The following is a 24309-nucleotide window of genomic DNA, read 5'->3' as shown; positions in this document are numbered from 1 at the left end:
GATCACATTGCAACTGTAATGAGATACAGAAGACACTATAATTGGTTTAATCTTCCTCCAACCAATTACAATATAGTATAAACTGCCTAAGGAATGCATTCTGAATGCAAATTGGAAGATTATCTGCTTATTAAATAAATCCAAAAATTTTATTAAAAAACTATGAAACAATTATATATATATATATATTTAATTTTCAATATTGTAAAAACAAATCAACATTCTCTTATACATGTAACTATATAAAACATTTTAAAATGAAATTTAAACAACAAAAAGAATCCACTTCAACAAAAAATATCACATTAACCTAAGGCATGTTTTTATTTTCAAAACACTAATAAATATGATATGATGGTAAAATGACATACTGAAATTTATAATTTAATTATTGATAAATTGAAATTAGCAAGTTTCTATTTTAATTGGAAAAAACTTTCATGAAAAAATTTGTATATTAAAAGTTTAAATAAAGAATTGGATATTTTATATATATATTTTTTAAATAATGGTCTAAGCTGAACTTTAATAAAATTAACTAACTTCAATTACAATGTTTTAAAACTTGCAACAGATGTTAAAAGTATAATTAAATCTGAAAGGTGTTAAGTCTTATAATGACAAAATACTTGAAAATGACAAGAGAAAAGTTAAACAAATCATACAGGTGTCAACTTACTTTAATTGTTAGGCATATAAGTTAAACTAAGCATGCCTAATTACTTCAATTTATGTTGAAAGTGGACATAGAGAAAGGAAAAGTACATATTTGCTAAGAATCCAAGGCAATAGACTATTGTAAGAAAGCTAATTCAGGCATACCTAAGTAAACTTTAAATAAATGAAACTTTTTAAATATATTATTTAATAAAAGAGTATATATTTATTGTAGTATATGCAATATTTAAAAATTTAAAAACGTGTTTATCTAAAGACTAGAGATTGCATTATGATATTGAAATTGGCTGTTTTTTTTTTACTTAAAAATGAATCAAAAACTTTCAAATGTTAAAATATTTTATGATTAAAAAAGTACATCACCTATTTTTTTTCTTAATATTTTATAATTTCAAAACATCCATCCACATAATCCAAATAAATTAACTGTTGAAGGAAAACAAAAATTAAAAAAGTAGAGGACAAACTGAGAAAAAAAATGAAATATCTGATGCATATAATTCACAAAAGACTGAAACACTAATATGAAATAAAACTAATCAACATGTTTTTAAAATAAATAAATTTCCAAATTATAATGAGTATGAAAATTAATAAATTTTCATACTTATGAGTCATAATACCTGGCTTTGTAGGGACTTTTGGAGTTTTGATGGTTTGGGGTAGTTTATTTCCAATAACTTCAACACATTCACATGGAAAAAATCCAACCTAAAATATTTTTGTTTTTAATTATGTAGTCATTAATCATGAGAATTTTAATTTTAAAAATTTATCATACCTCAAAACCTTTCTTTCCTCTCCACCAAGTGGATTCTTCGGGAGGTGGCATATCTATAACAGATACCATATCGCCTACCTGTAAATGCAAATATTTATTTCCGAATATTATGTATATGTATTTGTAAATAAAATCAATTCAAAATAATAAACAGTTTTTGTTTATAATTAAAATATATAAAAAATAAGCACAGTTTAAAATGCAAATATGTTATATTCAATTAAAAATTTGGACTTACTTCAAATGATATTTCATCATTTGCCTGTGCAGAATATCTTTTAACAACATAAGCTGCAGCAACAGCTGGTGTATTTATAGCAGCTTCATCAGCAACAATCAATCGATTCCCTCTATTGTCAAGCTAAAGTTGGTTCAAGCATTTTTTTCATTAAAGAATTTTTCAATTTTGGTAATTTCATTTTCTTAACAAAAAAAGTAAATTAATAAAATATAATACAGGCTGTAATTTTAATTTAGAAAATTATAAATTTTTTATGTTTTATTAATGGATAAAAATAATTTAAAAAGAAATTTACTTCAACATGTATACATAAAGATTGTAAAAAGTAGTTTTATAGATTAATCTTTAGTAGCATATTAAGATTTTTTTCTACACAGAGTTATAATCAGTTTCTATATATCTCAATAACTTTTTACAGAAATATGTTTAAAAAACTTTATTATTATTGAATTTATTGAAATTTTCAAAACTAGATTATTCAATATACACATTAACCAAAGGCAGTTTTAATTATTTGTCTGTAAAGTAACTAAGAATAACCAATATATTTTCAGAAGTATGCAAAAAAATTACTTCCAATAATCTTACAACATATATCAAATAATAAGTATATAAATAGAAAAAAAACATTAATAATTAAAATTTACAATTTACATTTTTAAGAGCTATGGCATTAAAATCAAATCTCATGCAAACTTGTAATTTTGCATAAATAATACAAATGATATTTTAATATTTTTACAAGAAGAGCAGAGTTTAAATGGTAGATATTTGTTTGTCTACTGTCCATTTATATGTATATCTTAATAATAATAATCTCTCAGCATATATAAGAATTTAATTGTAGAATAGAATTTAAAGAAAACTTTTTAAATATGGTAATATTTATAAATTTATAAAGATTATAAGCAATACATATAATCTTTTCCTAAAATAAATGTATGAATTTGAGATATAATATACAGGGCTATCCAAAATGCCTATCACAATTTCATGATTTTTTGTGAGACAGTGCAACAAACATATCATAAGTTTGGCCACTATGTTGAATACAGAATTTCAGTTTCATTTCATACCACATGTGATCCAGTACATCATATGTATTACTATCAGGTGGCAATTTTTGCAAAATGGTGGAAAACAGGAGAGAGAAGGTATTTTGTTATTTGATTTTCATTAAAGTCAGTCATACTGAGTTTGATGAAAATCAAGTTGTCCAGTGACACTTCTACATTGAATTTCAGAAAGACTCTTCTACAGACAATTCCATTACAAAGGTAACTTTTCTCCTGAAATTGGGCATACACACAGTTTCAAGAGAAAGATTATCTGTGTAAGGGAAAAAGCAGTAGCCATCCCTTAATGTCAGAAATGAAAGTAGAGCAAACAGAAACCTTCACTCAGAGCCCTAGAAAATCAAGTTTGAAATTCAGCAGAAAATTAGACATATTGCAACTGAGAGTGTAGTGTGTGTTACAGAAATAACTGATATTGAAGGCATATCATATTAAGCTACTGCACACTTTAAGACCCAATGATCAATGCCAAAGAAATGGTTTGTATTAAACTTCAAGCTTTGATGAATGAAGATGGCTTTTGTGACAAAGTGATTTTTTGATGAAGCAATCTTTCATTTCTCAGGTAAAGTGAATAAACACAGTGTTCAAAATAGGGAGATGAAAAACCATATGCTTACATCAAACAGGAATGTAACTATCCCAAAATGAAGTCTTTTATGCAGTTTCAAAAAAATGAAGGTGTACAGCTCATTCTTCAACAGAATGTTGTATCTGGATATGATACATGAGCTGAGTGGCTACCACCTCAATTGTGAGAATAGCAACAATTTTATATTGCAATGGAATTTCAGACGTTTTAAATCAGCATTTACCACAGTTATACTGATACAGGATAATTAGAAGCTCCTTTCCTGACCACTTCAGTATTTGAACTTTAATCCTATGCAATTATTTCCTTTAGGACTACTGAATGATCAAAATTTTGTCCCTCCTCTACCTGTGAATATCCCAGAACTGCAAGAGTAGGAGATAACTGCACTTGGAAGCATCATGGCAGATATGCTGAATTATGTGTAGGACAAATGGATTATTTTGTAGATGTTATGTGAATGCCTTTTGTCATTATGCAAAGCATTTGCAATGAACTTAATAAAGTTTTCTTTGTTATGTAAAGAAACTCTCAAAGTATGCATTCTTATCTCAATTGTGTTATATATAGCAATTTCTTAAAACTGCAACAATCATTTTGAATAACCCTGTATAATTATAATTTTGCCATAAAAATCATATATAATAAAACTATTAAGAAAAAATATAAAATGTAGAATCATTATCAAGTTCCAAGTTTACTGACTCATGGAGTATCAAATAAAATTATGAAAACACTATAAAGTACAGGAGTCAACATCTAGAAATGCATTTTGAACAAGCAATTATTTATTCTGATATAATCAGAATGCCAAACTCCAATTTCTAATCGTATTTTCAATTTATTCAATTTAAAATATATGCTCTCCACCTCAAATTAGTACCTTACTGTCTTGCACCTGTACATCATACTTTTCTGTTAACAATAGAATCGTGCCATCATTAACTCCTTCAGGAGAAAATTTTTGAATTAAAATAATGTGACTTCCAGTTTGCTTCAGAAGTTCATATATAGTTAATTGAGACCTCCTGCCCTAAGCTTTCCAATATCTGGTCTTGAATTTCATTTATATAACACCATTCTCAAGATTAATTAAGGAAAGACAGACAAGCAGACAGCTGGATGTACAACAGTGGGAATTTATAGGTCTACCATTTTTTTCAAATTGCTGCTCAATCAAATGCATAGAGGATCTGATAATGGGATGGGGAAGTCCAAAAACAAAATGTTTTATCTCGATGGTTTTCAACCTTTTTCATCCTCAGATGCTAGCTCAATTCTCTGTCCCTCTCATTCAGAAAATATTTTTATTGAACAAGGATTAGATTATAAACTTGGAAATGACATTTAGAAATAGAAGATAATGGAATCAAAAATGTTATTTAAGTGAACAAGTAAATTTCTTGAGGAAATTTTCTTCATTTAAAATTTAAAAAAAAATGATTTTATAGAACTTAGAACAAAAAGCTAAAAATAATCCAAAAGATTATTATAAACTAAGAAAAACTTCCACATATTTCCTAAGTTTGTAAAAAATGTATTTCATGTTATTAAATTAAATTTTAAAATACAGTGGGTGATCGGTTAATTTCTATTCTCTGAATTTTTGTAAGTGCTTTTCTAAACATTTTATTTAAAAAACTAATAATATTATGAGGCTTAAAAAGAGTGGAGTGTCAATAACAGTGCTCACCATAGAAACCAAGCAAGAGATAACAGCCAAGGTAGAGAGTGAGCAGATGATGTCTGATGTTGCTAGGCAGTATGGCTTGAACAGGTCTACAGTAGGCACACTCTTAGCTAAGAAAGATATAATCAAAAAGACTCAAGCAGATAAAAGAGTAACAAAAATTGCATCTGAGAAACAAAGATGTGCCATCCATAAAGAAATGGAGAGCTTGCTTTTAGTTTGTTATTACATGTAAATAAAAACTTGTATGCTTTCTTACTATGTTTATTTATTTTTTTGGTTCTCCAGAATGAATTAATCAAATTTCCACAAAAATCTATGTTAAATTGATAATCGGTTAACGAACAATTTGGATAGTAAACATGGTCTTGGAACAAATTATGTTCGTTAACCAATCACCCACTGTAGATAACTGTTTAAAAATGAAAAAAGTCTTAGTTTTAAGTTAATTAAGACTTTTAGTATGATACTTATGGCTGATGACAAGAAACAAGATTTTATATATTTGCCTGAAATTCATTAAACATTAAGAACATGGGAGATCTTCAATTATGTCCAATGTCCAAACTGTTTCATGCATTTGATATCAGATGAGTAACTACTAAAACAAGATTCAACCAAATAGGAACTTGAAAAAGTTATAAAAATTTGTTTCCAAAGCCAAGGAAATTTTTAAAAATGTCCTCACTAATCCAGAAACTGACTCAATTGTTCCTAATCTTGCTTGAAGTGCTGAATTGCTCTACAGATCACAAGACATTCTTGTAGTCCCAAATCCACATTAGCTATATTTACTCCAAATGGATCTATCATCCATTCAGAACTTCATTTCTAGTAGATCTCAGTACTTTATTTTCATTTCATCATACAAATTTTCCTTTACCAATTATGTTTTCCTTGTTATTGAATTTTAATCAGGACTTTTCTAATGTGACAATTAATTTGTATAAAATAGAAAATAAATTTTTATATACTACTTTGCAAATTAGCATGATCCCTAAACAGCTCCAGTGGCCTCAATCCTTCAATTTTTTCTGTAGCCTCTCTGAAATGTTCCATGATTCCCCCAAAAAAACCACTGTTTCATCTGTTAATAAATGTTTAGTCCTATACTTTATACAGTGTTTCTGTAATTTTCTTACAGAGGAAACTTTCCAACCTGTACACAAAAGAAATAATGTTTCAAGACATATTTGATGTATTTTTTTTGTAATAAAAAGAAAATAAGTACAGCATACATTTATTTACAAGTAGGGCATATCTTTCCAGCTGCTAGGGTGGTGATGTAAAAATAAATCACAATTGTTACTACATCTGTAGCATCCATGGTTCAAAACAGTTTAAAAAATATTAAGAAATGTAATTTCTTCAAGTTTCAATGTATTTTAGGTGATTGATTTTTTACTGATTTGGAGTAATTTTTATTATAGTTGTTATAATGGAAACATTACCTTCATAAAATGTGTATTTAAATGCAGAAAGTATGTATTTAATTTGATGATGATTAGATTGTACACACTTTTCTATATTATAATTTTCCACAGTGTTATCTGTTCATGTCAAGGATCAATATTTTATGGTCTGAATTTTTAAGTATTTATTATGAATGCCAATTGATATTAACAACATATTAACTGTCATTTTAATGCAGTTCTGGAATTCAAACTACAAAATTACAATGAATCATTAACTGAACAAAGGAATTTTATAATGGAAAAGTTGAATAATACCAGCATCACATGTTATACAATTTCCTTAACTGGTAAAATTCAAATACATGTTATATAATTATTAGTAAATATTTCAATGTAAAAACTACATAAAATTAAACTGAATATTATTGAAAATCTTACACATGGTACAATCCATAAGTTTGGGGACTTGACTTATAGTTCCTTGCCAGAAATACTTTAAAACATCAGCACACAACCACCTTCAAACCCTTGGACAACAATACACTTTCCAGTGCTCACATAGCTTCTGGAAGCATTCTTGTAAGCCTTTTTTTGCAACCACTTACAATGTCTTCTGTAATGTGCTTTTATCTCATTTGATGACTCAAAATGACATCAAATGATCTCAGGTCATTTAAGACTAGAAGCCTATATATATGTCATGAATTTTGAGGCTAATCTTTGGCACTTGGAAGGGGTCAGACACAAAAATGAACTTCATTTTTGTTTTTCTCAGAAACAAATATACATCACTTATTTTGTATATAGGTTGGAAAGTTTCTCTTGTTGGAATCATACATGTTACTGATTCTGTACCTTCATTTAAAAAATAATTTATTCTTTTTTCTAAGCATTAACTCTTTCACAGAAGAGAAGCTATAAAATTGTTATTTTAATTTATTTTTTGTATTTTTCNTGACAAATAACAAAAAAGATAATTATTAAATAAAAGCATATTATTAAATTAGTTAAATAATGTAACAATATTACAGTTGACTTATAAATTATTAATTTCATAGCTCAAATATATTTTTCCATTTTAAATTCAATAAATTCTATTATGCTAATAATTTAAATCCTAAAAGTTGTGCTACAGAATCATCATCAAAAACTATCACAAACTCCTTCAAAGTTAGTTGAAGGAGTTTGCAATTTTTTAATAAGTTTAATAACAATAAGCAGTCACTGAAATAAACTAGCATCAGAACTATTGTTAAGAAAATAAAATAATGAACAAATGTTTTACTTATTTTTTTACATCCAGAAAATAAGACAAGAAAATGTGAAATAACTATAGAGTTTCAAATGCATAAAAGACATTCCCAATAAATTTCTTTTAAAAATATATTTTAAAAAATATTATTCAATCTTATTAGTTCCAAACTGATTGTTTAAAACAATGAAGAAGAATCATCAATTTGGGAAAAGTGTGGCAAGAACTAGAATTTAACGGGAGTGTGTTGCACGATAGGCAAAAGCCACATCGAAAATTTTTTAACCATAAAAACTCGAAGTGTTACTGATTATTATACGACAAATCTTATTGTTATATTTCAAATAGTTTAAACATGATATACTATGATATGATAACTATATACTGTGTATATAGAAACAGAGATTGAAAAAAAATCTAACAAATTTTCACTTAATGTTTTTAAATATATTACATGGAATATTGTAAATAATTGAAGTTTATTGAATAATATATCATTCTACAACCTTTAATATCTTAAATTAACTATTGATAATATATTAAAACTTTTACAAAATACTTAAAACAATAATTCTACATAAATAATTTTTTCCATGAAGAAATATCTTTGAATTTATAACTAATGATATTCATATTAAATCGAAACTAACAAATTAAAAACTTTTAAATTTAGTTTTACTATAAAGATTTTCAAACACATTTTTTTATTTAGTATTAACAAACATTAAACAAAGTGAACTATAAGTTTTTAATTAATAAACTATTTAAAATTTTTGATTTTAAAAATATATGTCAAGTAAAACATTTAAACTATCAAAATAAGTTAACATGAATTAGAAACTAAATTAAATATTGACACTCAGAAAAACATGAACTTTTCATGTAAAAACTGAACTATATAAAAAGTAAACTGAAGTAACCTATTACCTTTTCACTCTTAGTCTCTGTAAAATAGTATACTTACATATAAATAGTAATCAGATCATCTTAAATCATAGATTATGTAAATATTTTACTGAAGCAAATACTTTTTTTTATGTCAATNACCTTAAAAATGAATCAAAAACTTTCAAATGTTAAAATATTTTATGATTAAAAAAGTACATCACCTATTTTTTTTCTTAATATTTTATAATTTCAAAACATCCATCCACATAATCCAAATAAATTAACTGTTGAAGGAAAACAAAAATTAAAAAAGTAGAGGACAAACTGAGAAAAAAAATGAAATATCTGATGCATATAATTCACAAAAGACTGAAACACTAATATGAAATAAAACTAATCAACATCTTTTTAAAATAAATAAATTTCCAAATTATAATGAGTATGAAAATTAATAAATTTTCATACTTATGAGTCATAATACCTGGCTTTGTAGGGACTTTTGGAGTTTTGATGGTTTGGGGTAGTTTATTTCCAATAACTTCAACACATTCACATGGAAAAAATCCAACCTAAAATATTTTTGTTTTTAATTATGTAGTCATTAATCATGAGAATTTTAATTTTAAAAATTTATCATACCTCAAAACCTTTCTTTCCTCTCCACCAAGTGGATTCTTCGGGAGGTGGCATATCTATAACAGATACCATATCGCCTACCTGTAAATGCAAATATTTATTTCCGAATATTATGTATATGTATTTGTAAATAAAATCAATTCAAAATAATAAACAGTTTTTGTTTATAATTAAAATATATAAAAAATAAGCACAGTTTAAAATGCAAATATGTTATATTCAATTAAAAATTTGGACTTACTTCAAATGATATTTCATCATTTGCCTGTGCAGAATATCTTTTAACAACATAAGCTGCAGCAACAGCTGGTGTATTTATAGCAGCTTCATCAGCAACAATCAATCGATTCCCTCTATTGTCAAGCTAAAGTTGGTTCAAGCATTTTTTTCATTAAAGAATTTTTCAATTTTGGTAATTTCATTTTCTTAACAAAAAAAGTAAATTAATATATAAGCAAAGAGTGTTGACAAAAATTTCTATGATGTTACATCTTATTATACTATTGTCCGAAGTGGATAAAACCATTAAACATTAGTTGATCGTCAGATGAATGACTTGATTCTTAAAAAAAAATTAATTTTAATTAAAATATTATTATTTAGTTCCTAAGAAGCAAGTAGAAGTAAATGGAAAGAAAGAAAAGAATAATAAATTGGAAGATAAGACTGAAACTTCTATCGTTCAGAGGACAAGTCCATGTTCTGTAGATTCGGGCAACAGTTCCCATCACCCTGGACATTTCGTAGTTGTGGCCATTGATTTTGGCACCACATACAGCGGTTATGCATTTAGCTTTGTACGTGATCCTGATAATATTCACATGATGAAGAAATGGGAAGGTTTGTAGAATTTATCAATTTAGCATCCCAGTGAACTTCGTTAATTCAGTGATTTCAATTAATTTTAATAAGTTATTATTATTAAACTAGGAGGTGATCCTGGAGTTATAAATCAAAAAACTCCTACGACTTTATTATTAACGCCAGACAAGAAATTTCATTCATTTGGGTATTCTGCACGAGATTATTATCATGATTTGGATCCACAGGAAGCGAAAAAATGGCTGTATTTCGAAAAATTTAAGATGGCTTTACACCATAATGAAGTAAGTTTTACGGATTAATTTATATTTTGAATATTAATAATCGTTATACAGTCAAATCTCGATATAGCACCTTCCTAATAGATGCCATTAAAAGTATAACTCGGCATTGAATCCTTCTTTCGTTGATTTTTTTGCTATCAAAATTGTTCTTATGATAAGGTGAGATCATTTGGATTTTTTTTCTCATCACGACATTAACAAGTTGAATGGCTTCTTGTAAACCAGCATTGTTTGTTATTTGTGTGTAATTTAACGTCTTTTTTTTATATTTAAAGTCAAAACGATTAAGGATACATTTGAAGGAACTTGTCTCTTTTGAGTTTAATTCAAAATAATATATACTTTTAGTTTAGATTCACTGCAAAATATGATATTTTCAGAGCAACACACAAGGATGATCATCATCATTTATCCTTATTTCAGAACTTGCTACTAGAAACGGTTTTTTTTAAACTCTTTCCACCTTGTGAGCACTAAAAGGGCCTTTTAAGCACATCCATTATCAGTTCGGTCAGGCCCACAATAGGGCAGGAATGGTAAAAGATGGGCGCTACATATCCGGACGGATCACCCTCTGTAAATTCCGGGGGTTTATCGACACGTCTGGATTCCAATGGCAGATCTCCCTGAGTGGCAGGTTCCCACTTTAATTTCATTATTTTTTCAATTTCAGTTCAAAATTATTCTCAAGATTTTATAACACTTTTTTTTTGTAAGAAAATATTTTTATTCTTTAAATATATTTAAATAAAAATTCAATTCTTTCAGCATTTAACTTTAGATACCGAAATAAAAGCATCGAATGGAAAAGCTCTTGCAGCGGTGACTGTTTTTGCTCATGCACTCAGGTACTTCAGAGAACACGCTCTTCAAGAACTCAGTGATCAATCTGCCACAAGAATAACTAATGATGATGTTCGTTGGGTCGTCACCGTTCCAGCAATTTGGAGACAACCAGCCAAACAATTCATGAGAGCTGCTGCATACGAAGTACGTTGTATTCCTATATTATCTTTTTCAAATTGCTTTGTAAACTCTTAAATTTTAATTGTATTGTAAGAGAAACGAATACAACTTATCGTGATGACAAATTAATAAGAACGGACGATAAATAATTATTTTCTAATTTCAAAGTGTTCAATATTTACAGGCAGGTATTGCTACTTCCGAATATCCGGATCAACTATTAATAGCATTAGAACCGGAGGCTGCATCTATATATTGTCGTCGAATGCGAATGCATCAACTGGTGCCAGAAATTCCTTATAACCAACGTCAATGTGCCAACGATGGGACTCAATCAAAAGAGATTGGTCAAGAATTAACTAAGCTGAACAACAAAGGTAAACTTATTACAAATAATCTTATCAAAGAATAGTCATCATTAATCATCGGCCGGGATCACAATGGGTGTAGCCAAGTGGTGAAAGATTAAGTTCGACATTGCCTATGAAAAATTCCTGGACTTGCTTTTCCGGACTCGATTCCAATTTCCCAGAGCAATAAACTTGATGCCTTAATTGCTTCAGACATCTGGCAGTCTGCTGTGCAAGACAAGTTGAAAGGGGATGAGGGTTGTGCAATGGGATGCTGATGCGGAATCTGTTGATTTTAATTACCAACTCGTGCCTATGGAGCAGTCGTTGGTCCATACGCGAGGGGTATACAATGGAGAGGGTTATACAAAGGTTTTATCAATTTTCTGAAGGTTAAATGCTACTGCAAATTATATGTACGAAAATACGGCAATTTCTTAATGTGTTTAATCTCAAAATATGATATAATAATATCTAATTCAAAGAATAATAAAAAAATAATTAAATTTTAGAATATTTTCACTTCTTAAAGTAAATTTTTATTCATTTGAAATATAAAATTATTTTTCAGGTACAAAGTACATGGTGGTCGATTGTGGAGGAGGAACCGTTGATATTACAGTTCACGAATTACTTGATAAACAGGGTACTTTAAGAGAACTTCATAAGGCAACGGGTGGCCCCTATGGTTCCGTAGGAGTAGATATGGAATTCGAAAATTTACTGAGGAGTATTTTCGGAAGCGACTTCATAGATCAGTTCAAGACTAAACGACCTGCAGGATTTGTTGATTTAATGATTGCTTTTGAAGCCAGGAAAAGAAACGCGAGCCCTTTCAAAGCCAATCCGCTTAATATCTCATTACCGTTTTCTTTCATCGATTATTACAAGAGATGTAAAGGAACCACTGTGAGTGAATACACTTTTTAATAATAGCAACTTTGCAATTAACAGATTATTTTTTGTCAGCAGTCAGTTGGACATGATCTTGAAATTTTAAGTGATTGCCAATAACAATGAAATCTAAAAATTTGTAGTGGTCACAAAGGATAGTCTAGAAGACAAGCTGCTAAGCAAGCAAGCCAATGGCACAGTTCATTTAATATGAAATTAAATGTGTCATTCATTGGCTTGCTTGCTTGGAAGTTAAGTGACAAGTGGCTACCTAGCATTTAGAGATACTTTGTCAGAATAGAGAGGAACATACTGATTAATTTTAATTTTTCTCCATATTCAGAACCTATATTAATTTCTGTTTCTGTTAGTTGTTCTGGTCTTAGTTTCTCAATTCTGCCTTAGCATAATTTGTTTTTGGAGCATTATGAGAGAGAAATCATCTCTTAAGTCTGGATTTAAAGATAACATTGCATTGAATGCATGTTCTTTCAATTTGTAGTCAAAATATTCTCTGTGTGGCCCAAGACAAAATAGACTTGTAGCCACTGTTGAACCTGTAGTTTCATTTAATTCTACTTTAATGAGCAATCTCTATGCAAATTAGTTTTTCCATCTTAATGAAAATACATTTGAATGATGATAGCATGTAAAAATTATACTTAAAAGCCTTTTCTTTTAATTTATACAAAGTAATACTTGTTTGTACAATATAAAAACTGATTGAAGGTCAATTATTATTTTAGCATTTTACATAAATTATGCAAAGGAAATATAGATACAGTATTTGTTTTTAAATGTAAAAAAAAATTAGATTTGAGGATTCTTTTTAACCAAAAAAAAAAACATCCTTAATTTATAAAAAATATGTTAGCTAATTATGAATATAACATTTTTTAAACATTTCCTGTTGGCTTTTTAAAATAGATAATACAGGCAAATAATTGCCTAAAATATAACTGTAAGAAACAATTTATTGATTGTTCAAGAGAAGTGTTTAATGTTTACATACAAAGTTTGAATTTGAGTTCAGAATTTGAACTTGAATTTTCATAAATATAATCATATTAAGGAAACCATTTTACATCAAACTCTTAGTTGGGAAGAGGCTTTACAAAAAAGCCAGTAGATAAAACATTTAAGTAAATTTTTGTTGATTTGTTGGTCTAGACAAGTGCATTCATTATATAAATATATTAATAGATGTGAAAATATCATTCATATCTGCTTTTTATCTCTAGAAAAGTTCTCTTATTCTGTAGTTACATATGTTGGCATAAATAAACTATGATGATGATCAAAGCCTGATTTTATGAGTATGGAATATTATTCACTCATTTTCTTATAATCCAAACATTAGACATAATTTGTAACATTTAAATGTTTTGAATAAGTGAATTATCATTGGATTATAAGATTTCTTTTGTTCATTTACACCTTTTGCCATTATCTTATAATTAGTTGCATTTTCCTCAAAACCAAATAGAATATAAAATTTTTGAAAGTTTGACGTGCATTTTTTCATATAAAACTTATAATTTTGATATCTTAATTAATTTTGAAATTTAATATATTTACAGGTAGAAAATACCATCAAACGTTATAATCACAAACATGTAAAATGGTCTTCGCAAGGGATGCTGCGTGTGGAACCACCTGCTATGATGCAACTTTTTCAACCTACATTAGAACATATTAAAGAACACATTGCTAATGTACTTAACAGTCCTGATGTTAATAATATCAATTACCTTTTCCTTGTCGGTGGATTTGCAGAATCTCAGATTTTACAAAAAGAAGTAAGAGATACATTTTCTCCCTTTGTCAAAGTGATAATTCCCCAGGGAGTGAGCTTAGCTATTCTAAGAGGAGCAGTTATATTTGGCCTAGATCCAACTATTGTTAATGTTAGAAGATTGCGTATGACATATGGAGTTGGAGTTCTTAATCGTTTCATACATGGAATTCATCCTCCAGAGAAACTTATTGTTAAAGATGGTATAGAATGGTGTGCAGATATATTTGATAAATTTGTGGTGACTGACCAGTCTGTGGGTCTTGGTGATGTTGTTACGCGCAGTTACACTCCAGCCAAAGCAGGACAGACTTGTAGTGTTATTCATATTTACAGCAGTGAGAGAGATGACGTGCATTTTATTACAGATCCAGGTGTTCAGAGATGTGGAACTCTTGTCTTAGATTTGAATGACAGCAAATATTTAACCAATATGCCTCACAGAAGAGAAATTCAAATGAGGGTGACTTTTGGTGATACAGAAATCAAAGTTAGTGCCTTGGATCTAGTTACAGGAAAATGTGTTAAAGCAGATATTGATTTTCTTAATCACTAATGTCATACCAAATTTACATACTAGTCAACGAAAAGAGCTTTGTTAATTATGGGAAACAAAAATGATAATGCATCAATCCCTGTAAATTAGCTATTTGAATCTTGAATCAAGTCAAAATCAGAATGTAAATACAAATATTCATGTGCAGTTCAATGATATGTATAAGAAATTAAATATATAAACTATGTTAAGAATAGTCTTTTCTATTTAATTAATTGTAATTGTTTATACTGCCATTAATTCTTAAAATGTTAATTACTGAAAGTAATTTTGTAGANATTCTTTTTTCTAAGCATTAACTCTTTCACAGAAGAGAAGCTATAAAAATGTTATTTTAATTTATTTTTTGTATTTTTCCCCCTTTGAACTTTTGAAAAATGATTTAAATCATATATTAAATTAACCTCATAATTTTAATAATACTATTTTTATTAACTTACCTCAAGCCAATTAAGAACAGGACCACAATTAATGAGGTTACCAGCAAGTTGAGAAAATCTTTCCAAATACTCTGCAAGTAATGTCCGCACATATTCCTGTTTTGATAAATAATTGTTTCATTATTTAATATTTTTAAAAACAATTCAAAAATTTGAAAAAGCAAAATCAAAGAATTGACACAAATAAAGAATTTCTAAATTCAAAGATTTTCTTCCTATTCTTAAATTAAGTATTCCCATCTTTCATAAACTGCACACATTTCTTAATATTCAAAACTAATTACTAATAATACAAAAACAGACTTCACCTAATTATATAAATATAATCAATTTGGGAAAAGTGTGGCAAGAACTAGAATTTAACGGGAGTGTGTTGCACGATAGGCAAAAGCCACATCGAAAATTTTTTAACCATAAAAACTCGAAGTGTTACTGATTATTATACGACAAATCTTATTGTTATATTTCAAATAGTTTAAACATGATATACTATGATATGATAATTATATACTGTGTATATAGAAACAGAGATTGAAAAAAAATCTAACAAATTTTCACTTAATGTTTTTAAATATATTACATGGAATATTGTAAATAATTGAAGTTTATTGAATAATATATCATTCTACAACCTTTAATATCTTAAATTAACTATTGATAATATATTAAAACTTTTACAAAATACTTAAAACAATAATTCTACATAAATAATTTTTTCCATGAAGAAATATCTTTGAATTTATAACTAATGATATTCATATTAAATCGAAACTAACAAATTAAAAACTTTTAAATTTAGTTTTACTATAAAGATTTTCAAACACATTTTTTTATTTAGTATTAACAAACATTAAACAAAGTGAACTATAAGTTTTTAATTAATAAACTATTTAAAATTTTTGATTTTAAAAATATATGTCAAGTAAAACATTTAAACTATCAAAATAAGTTAACATGAATTAGAAACTAAATTAAATATTGACACTCAGAAAAACATGAACTTTTCATGTAAAAACTGAACTATATAAAAAGTAAACTGAAGTAACCTATTACCTTTTCACTCTTAGTCTCTGTAAAATAGTATACTTACATATAAATAGTAATCAGATCATCTTAAATCATAGATTATGTAAATATTTTACTGAAGCAAATACTTTTTTTTATGTCAATAAGAAATATATATATAAATATTCTTCCTTTGATAACAATTTAATTCATGGTTTTTCTTCATTAACTCTAATATTTATTATCAAAAATAAATTTATTAATTTTATTAAATTAAGTCAATTAATTAATATAAGTTTTAAAGTCCATTTATATTAAGTTCATATACTGTAATTAAATTTTCTAAAATACTGTATTAAAAATATTTATAAAATAAGACCTTTTCCAACTATAAAAAATTAAAATAAAATATTGAATAAGAATACAGAAAAACAAAAAAACTAACTAATTAACCATGCTAAATTATAAAAACTGTAATAATTAAAATTACATTTTTTTTATTGAATAATTAAAATTAACACAGTATATTTATTGATATTATATGGAATAAATAAAATTATTTTATTACTATTTTATGTTATTTTTAGATATACTAAATTTATATTTACCTTGTAAATTTTCTATATTGAATATTTTTAAAGGTAAGTATTAAATTAAATCATGTTTAAAAGTGAAATACAGTATAAGATTAACTTATTAAAATAAGCAAGATACCTTAAATGCTTCAAATAATTTAAATTAAATTCTTTCAAGTACAGTAAATTATTTAAAAAGAACTAATTTAATACTACTGAAATATAAAAATATTGATTTTTATTTCTTTCACTTCATAGAAAACAGAAAAAAAATTACTACTACAAAAAGATTTTATTCTATATAAATTCATTAAAATTATTATACTCAGTGTTAATATTTATAAAATTATTTGTGATTTTCAGTTGACTATTTATTATATATACACTTATCTTGGAAATTCACAAAAAAAAATTTTCGTTACAAACTATCTGTGGATATAATGTCTATTAGTACGGTAAATTTTCATTAAATATTTATGGATATCAACAGTAATATTCTATTTAGATTTAAGTTTCAATGGAATTTACAAAATTAAATTCTTTATATGACTCGCTAAAATAGAATTCTATCAAAAATTTTCAAAACAAGAAAATTGCCTTCAGATTTACATTTAACTAAGCAATTGGCTAAAGACAATGTTCTATAACATACGTTTTCTTATTTTAAACAAAAATATTAGATAGAATATGACATAAATTACTCCGCAATTTGAAGTTACTAATGAAATTACCAAAACTAATATCTTAATTCTAACTCTATAAAAATAAAGTTAAAAAACATATACAAAAAGATTATATGTAATTTTTAAATATTTTATTCTCAAATATTTGTTAATCCAGCTGTTACAAAGTACATAACCATTACATATATTGCATTCACCAGAAAACAATAGCTTTTCTTCAACTCATAAAAAAAAAACATTAATATATGCATTTACACTATCTAAAAACATCAATATCATTAATATCAAAGAGTCTATAGTTATTCAGGATAGCTGGAAGCCAGTTTTATACAAACTAGATGTAAATAAATTTGTTGGCAGAATGTTAAGGGAAATAGAATAAATTTAATATGTAAATAATTTTAAAATTCTTACAAGTATCAATTTTTTTTAACTTAAATATAAATAAATACAATATTAAATCTTAGTTTACAGTATTATTTTTAATCTTTAAAATATTATTGCATAAGAAATCTTAAATAATTTTGCAATTTTATTTGAATGTTAAAATTTGAAAAACTTATTATGTAAAACTGAGTTATATTCTAAAACTTCATTTAAATATTTTTGTTCTTTTAGTTCAAAGCTTGTTATTCTAGAATGTAATCCTAAATTATTTGTTGTTCTTATTTCAAAAGCTTGTTCTATGTTCCATTTTATAAGCTGTTCTTTAAATTTAAAACTATTCTTAAATGAAATTGTTCAAAGTTGAAAACACTTTTAATTAAAAAGTATATGTTTGGTAACCTTAATAAGCAGTTTGGTTAATATTTGTTGAACTATGGTGCCAAATTTTGTGAATTATACAGAGAGAATCATATAGAAAATGAATAAAATTAAATTTTAAATTTAGCAATAATCAATAAAACAATTTAAAATGTATAACATTTACATTTATTGATATATATATATACAGTCGACCCCCTATAACACTGTTGATTTTTCCGTTTTATATGAATTCCATGTTGTACGAGTCACTTAGATTTTACAAATACGTGTGCTGGGCTGTGAACGGCTCACATATTTGTAAAATCTAAGTGACTCGTACAACATGGAATTCATATAAAACAGAAAAATCAACAGTGTTATAGGGGGTCGACTGTACATAAAACTGATTAAGAAAAATTACACAAATTTCCTAATAAAGGAAGAAAAATCCAATTAGTCATCTTTCTCACAATGACAAATAACAAAAAAGATAATTATTAAATAAAAGCATATTATTAAATTAGTTAAATAATGTAACAATATTACAGTTGACTTATAAATTATTAATTTCATAGCTCAAATATATTTTTCCATTTTAAATTCAATAAATTCTATTATGCTAATAATTTAAATCCTAAAAGTTGTGCTACAGAATCATCATCAAAAACTATCACAAACTCCTTCAAAGTTAGTTGAAGGAGTTTGCAATTTTTTAATAAGTTTAATAACAATAAGCAGTCACTGAAATAAACTAGCATCAGAACTATTGTTAAGAAAATAAAATAATGAACAAATGTTTTACTTATTTTTTTACATCCAGAAAATAAGACAAGAAAATGTGAAATAACTATAGAGTTTCAAATGCATAAAAGACATTCCCAATAAATTTCTTTTAAAAATATATTTTAAAAAATATTATTCAATCTTATTAGTTCCAAACTGATTGTTTAAAACAATGAAGAAGAATCAACTTATCTCCTAGCAATACATTTGATAAACAAAATTGATATTTCAAATCATCAGGTTACACATTCTCAAGAATTTTTTAATTTAAAATTTGGTTTGAATAGTTTAAAATATTTTAATCATCATTCAAATATTATAATAAACATTATCAAAGTATCAAATTTTGTAATAGTGACTTTATAACTTAATTTTAACCATTATATTTTATAAGATGAAAGAAAATTTATCTGAATAATTTGAATGACAGCTACAGAAAAAATTTAAAATTTTATCATGTCAACTGAACTGACAAGTATTGTTAAATGTCAAAAATAAAACTACAGCATTAATACATTAAATATTACTATTTTTCAAAATAAATATTGACTTTTTGAATTGAAAATTAAAATAAAAAGTTCCTAAATTTGGAAAGGAGAGAAAAAAAAAATCATCAATCAGATGATATAAGATATAACGTTATCGATCTGTATTCTTAGAAAATTCCTTATAGAAATAAACTGCACACAAATTTATTAAAATATATGAAATCCAAGAATTCTTTCACAAAAACAAGATTTATTTATTTGATAGTAATCTTGCATTGACATATTGGAAGTCCGATATACAAAGAAATTGAAATGAATCTATGTAACAAAATGCTGACAAACTGTTCTGTTTACAGATTTTACACTTTCTAAACATATATAAATTAAATTTTTAAAGAATTCTACTATCTTTTATATTTAAGTGTACTAAAAATAAAAACAAAACTTTATTTTATAATAAATGCAGAAAAATGAACTACAGTATTATATTAAAAACATAAATATGGAACTGACTATACTTTGTATTAATATTAATGATAAAACAAAATGAAAATAGCTTAAAAATATACTTTAAAGGTAAAATAAAACTTGGAAATTTTAATCTGCCTGTATCCTTGAGAATTTAATTAAATTGTAAAATATTTTGTTATTAAATTAATATAATATTTAAGTATTAAATTGTAATTATTAAATATTTGAAAATGAATGACTAACTGGAAACTTTATAATAAAATTTAGAATGTTGGATAATGTATTTTAATCTTCCGAAAGTATAAATTTCATAAATAAATATTTGTTCTGTCAATGCAACAAATCAAATTTAAATAAAAATATACCATAAACATATAATAAATTAAGGCAGAATACATGACAAATTTTTCATTTTGTTTGACTTTATAATAATAACATGGAATATGGAACTAAAATTAATAAACTGAATTAATGGGCAATTGATATTGAAAAGAAAAGTTATTTTATTTTGATATAATACAATATAAAATTAAACACATTTCATATTATTTAATCCCTAACAAACAGTTTTAAAGTTACATAATGAAATATTTTTGACTTGATTAATATTATACACAGTCAAACTTTTATATAACTTTCTTCTATATAATTTGTTATTTAGAAGCAGTTTTACTTATATTTTTGGCTGAGAGCAGTGTATGAATCAAGAATTTGTTCTATATAGAAAATTTCTCTGTATAAGTTTGTATATTAAACAACATATTCATCTATTACAACTTAGTAAGATCTTTTTTTTTTGTTGTTGTTTCTTCCTATCAATTCATTGCTTATTTTGAGATAAAACAAACTTCTAATTTTTCAAGGAATATTTTTTTTTCTTTTCATTTACGCAACTTAATAATCCTTAAATCCTTAATCTAATTACTTGTTATCTTGTTTAACAATCTTATTTGCATTAATTATCTTTGTAATACTCTACTGTTTCTAAATATCTATTATATCTTGATGTAATCACAAAATGGTCATTGAAAATGACAGTTTATAGTTTATTAAAGTGTACATTAGATAAAGTAGGAATTAAAGCTACATAAATTTATATAAAATGTCATTCTTTTTTTAAATTTCGTACTTTATAGTGTAGGAAATATATTGTCGTATAATTAAGAATGTGTGTAAGTTTAATATGGAGTTTATATAAACCATAAAATGCCACTGAAACTTGTGCAACTGTATATACCGTGTAACATATCTTGTAACACGTTTTGTTAACTAGGATTACAGAATCTGCATTTGTACAGATGCATCTCCTCCCTATAAAATTACAATCATTAGCATATCCTGGCACACAGCCATATGTCCGTATTTTTCATTAATAAATTCGAAAATAACCATCAAATAATAATAATAATGCCAGACACATCGATCTCCCATTCACGTGACAGTGACTCATAGATTGCGTCACACACGTACATCGAGGCACGTGCCAGAAAAGACCGATTGTTATTATAGTCGGCTTTTATTCTTTTCTACTGACCTTTAAAATGGAAAAAAAAAAAAAAGAAAGCGAAGCGATTTTCGTATATCGAATTTTTGTATATCTTATTTCTCTTAGTTTAAACATTTACCTTAAAAATCAACTTACGGAGAAATACTTTCATTTCAATGCGGCATTATATGTGGGTTATCACGTGACTTTGCGTCACGTATTTTAAATTCTGTGATGATGTCAATTCCCACCTTATACAGTATTATTACTATTACACTACGTTAACGAACAAAGAGAAGAAAAATAGTTATTAGAAGCCATTTTAAATAATAGAATCATACGATTAATGAAGCTTAAAATTTCATTTCGTACAATACATCCTATGACGTCATTATGGCACGCGAATGTTGTTTTCGGGGAACTCGTCGATTAATACAATAAAAAAAAATCGATTTTCTTCTTCCGATAAACAATCATCCCCGTATTAAATTATATATTATAAAATCATATAAAATATACCTTTACTTTAGGAAAGTTTATGGGGTCAGTCACGTGACTAAGATGCCAACGTAGACAACCAGACAAAAGACAGAACGGTAAATAAAACGTACCTTGAAAACCTTTGTGCATGCCGTTAACGAGAGAGAAGAATCTGAATCCCGAACTGGAACAACAACAGGACATTGTGAATGAAGGGAGCCCACGCTGTCTGACTCAACTACTCTTAGCTTTCATGAGTCAGCATCTTAAATGGCTCCCGCTACTCCCGCGCTTCCTCCATCACTTCTCCCTAAGTCACGTGCCAAAACATCTGGCTTACGCAGTCTAATTAACTCAAATCGCATTTTTTTTTCTTTTTTATATATACCTGCCCCCATTCAGTACCGAATATTTGGGTACACTTAAGATAAATTGTCTGTCACGCGAGGTGGAAACACAAAGCCCTACATGATTTATGTTCGAAAAAATTACCGTTGCATAAAAAAAGGTATTTTCTTCTTATGCAAATTAATATAAATTTTAAATAGTTTTCCCCCTCTGCTACTGTTACAAGGGAAAAAAACGATAATAAAAGCGAAAGATTATTATTTACAATGCCTTTTTTTTCAATCGGACATGTTAACAAAAATCTAGTAATATTACTGAAAATAATGCTGTAATTTAGTAAAAATGATTTAAAAAATAAATTAATTAACATACAAAAAAATTGAATTTATAGAATTATTTTAAACTTATCTTCAGAAAAAAATGAAATATCTTCACTCACTTCTTTACATTCGATCTCGTCGAAGGAATCTTCTGATGGCAACTCTGTCAACTGACTGTATTTTCTGTCGTAAACGCAGTGATGAAGTTGACGATCTAACATTTGAAAATTTTCGTACGATCTCCGTACCGACCATGTTTTAGATACGCTCGTTACGAATACAGTAAACCAAAGTCCTTTCGACTGTTTGCTGGTGCCATTTGTAGAAGGAAGAACTGCAAGTTTGGAAGCTTCAGATTTCTCGTCCCATATTGTAACCTAAAAAAAAATAATATATAATTTATTATCGTTTAAAATTTCATATCAACAATCCACTACTATATATAAATTAATAGTATCATAAATTGTCTAATTATATTAGTATTAATAAGGGTTTTTTTTATTAATCATAAATTTTATTCTATTGTTATTGCTATTAATGAAATGAATACAAATTTCCATAAATGATTTATTTAGATTTTTTTGTGTGAATTTTTACTTTTCCAGTTGTTATAGAACAGGAGGAAAGTATTGTAAATTTCTAGACGTTTTAAGGTCTCCTGATTAAAAAAAAAATACAAAATTCTGTTGTGTATGTTGGCCTATATTCTGCTTTACATCTCGGACTAAGTCTTAAAATTCGGTTGAAATATGGGACAGTAATGCTACTACATTTTGGAAATTTTTTAGTCGAGAGGGAGGGTGGGATTAGACTTAACGAAAATTTTACTCGAATTGTTTAGTTTATTAAATATTAGCAATTTCAAATTTTTAAAAACTCGCTCTTACCCCAAAAAATGAAGCTTTCCTGGTTCCCTTCCTCTTGTTCGAGTGCCAGGAAAGTCGTGCAAGAGCCCTTGCCAGCTTTTTTTTTTCTTTTTCATTCTTTGAATATGAGATTTTTATCAAAGCTTTTTATGAAAATACTACAGTAAACTATGTTCGATTATAAAATTGGTATAACAAGTATAAAACTGTTCGAGTTATCCTAATAATGGCTAGACACTAATTTAACTAACTATAACAATTACAAGGAAATTTTATTGTGAACAAAATATTTATTGCTTCATTATCTACTAAAAATATTTAGCAACTATAAAGACCATTGGAAATTTTCATTAAGATTTTTATTGCTTTTCTTTGGAAACAGAATGTAAAAAATTTATTTTATGAAAAGTAATAATCTATTTCCTTATTAATTTTTGTTTTCTTTTTAAATCATTATTTCGACTCCATTAAATTTCAATAATTACCTCTGTCGAACTAAATTTGATCTTTTAATAAACCTTTAACTCAGATTTTTTAAAGAAAAATCGGAAATCAAATACAGTAAACGGTTTGGGAGATTTCCGTTTTGAAATAGGTTTTACTGTAATTTAATATTTTAGTAACACTTCCATTTAGTAAAAAATTTTTAAACAGTAAACAATATTTTCCATAAATGCCTTTTAACGTAATTTTATACAATT

The 24309-nt window shown here is 26.5% G+C and overlaps 2 protein-coding genes across 3 annotated transcripts in view; one reads left to right on the top strand and one right to left on the bottom strand.

The window, feature by feature from the left end:
• Positions 1 to 24309, bottom strand: part of LOC111618925 — an 84218-nt gene that overhangs the window by 28700 nt on the left and 31209 nt on the right. The window contains exons 4-8 of one of the 2 annotated variants that reach the window (XM_023360556.1): positions 22862 to 23119; positions 15357 to 15452; positions 9491 to 9613; positions 9253 to 9330; positions 9095 to 9182 (exon numbers count right to left, since the gene is read on the bottom strand). In XM_023360556.1, the coding sequence (XP_023216324.1) occupies positions 9095 to 9182; positions 9253 to 9330; positions 9491 to 9613; positions 15357 to 15452; positions 22862 to 23119 (643 nt within the window). Of the gene's footprint in view, positions 1 to 1301; positions 1390 to 1459; positions 1538 to 1697; positions 1936 to 9094; positions 9183 to 9252; positions 9331 to 9490; positions 9614 to 15356; positions 15453 to 22861; positions 23120 to 24309 lie in introns of those variants that run through there. The other variant, XM_023360555.1, reaches the window with a different exon arrangement.
• Positions 9746 to 15190, top strand: LOC111618926 (heat shock 70 kDa protein 12A-like). The gene is made up of 6 exons (XM_023360557.1): positions 9746 to 10089; positions 10180 to 10355; positions 11124 to 11345; positions 11506 to 11698; positions 12243 to 12580; positions 14146 to 15190. The coding sequence occupies exons 1-6, from the start codon at positions 10071 to 10073 to the stop codon at positions 14914 to 14916; spliced, it is 1719 nt and encodes a 572-aa protein (XP_023216325.1). The 5' UTR covers positions 9746 to 10070; the 3' UTR covers positions 14917 to 15190.

Source organism: Centruroides sculpturatus, unplaced genomic scaffold (assembly GCF_000671375.1).
Source record: "Centruroides sculpturatus isolate CEXI.00-Female unplaced genomic scaffold, Cexi_2.0 scaffold58, whole genome shotgun sequence".
NCBI lineage: Eukaryota > Metazoa > Arthropoda > Arachnida > Scorpiones > Buthidae > Centruroides > Centruroides sculpturatus.
This window is presented reverse-complemented; position numbering and strand designations above follow the sequence as displayed.

Excerpts from the sequence above, each read along its gene's own strand:
- LOC111618926 (XM_023360557.1), top strand. Across the intron at positions 10,356-11,123 it reads TGGCTTTACACCATAATGAA|CATTTAACTTTAGATACCGA; the intron begins GTAAGTTTTACG and ends CAATTCTTTCAG. Across the intron at positions 11,699-12,242 it reads AACTAAGCTGAACAACAAAG|GTACAAAGTACATGGTGGTC; the intron begins GTAAACTTATTA and ends ATTATTTTTCAG.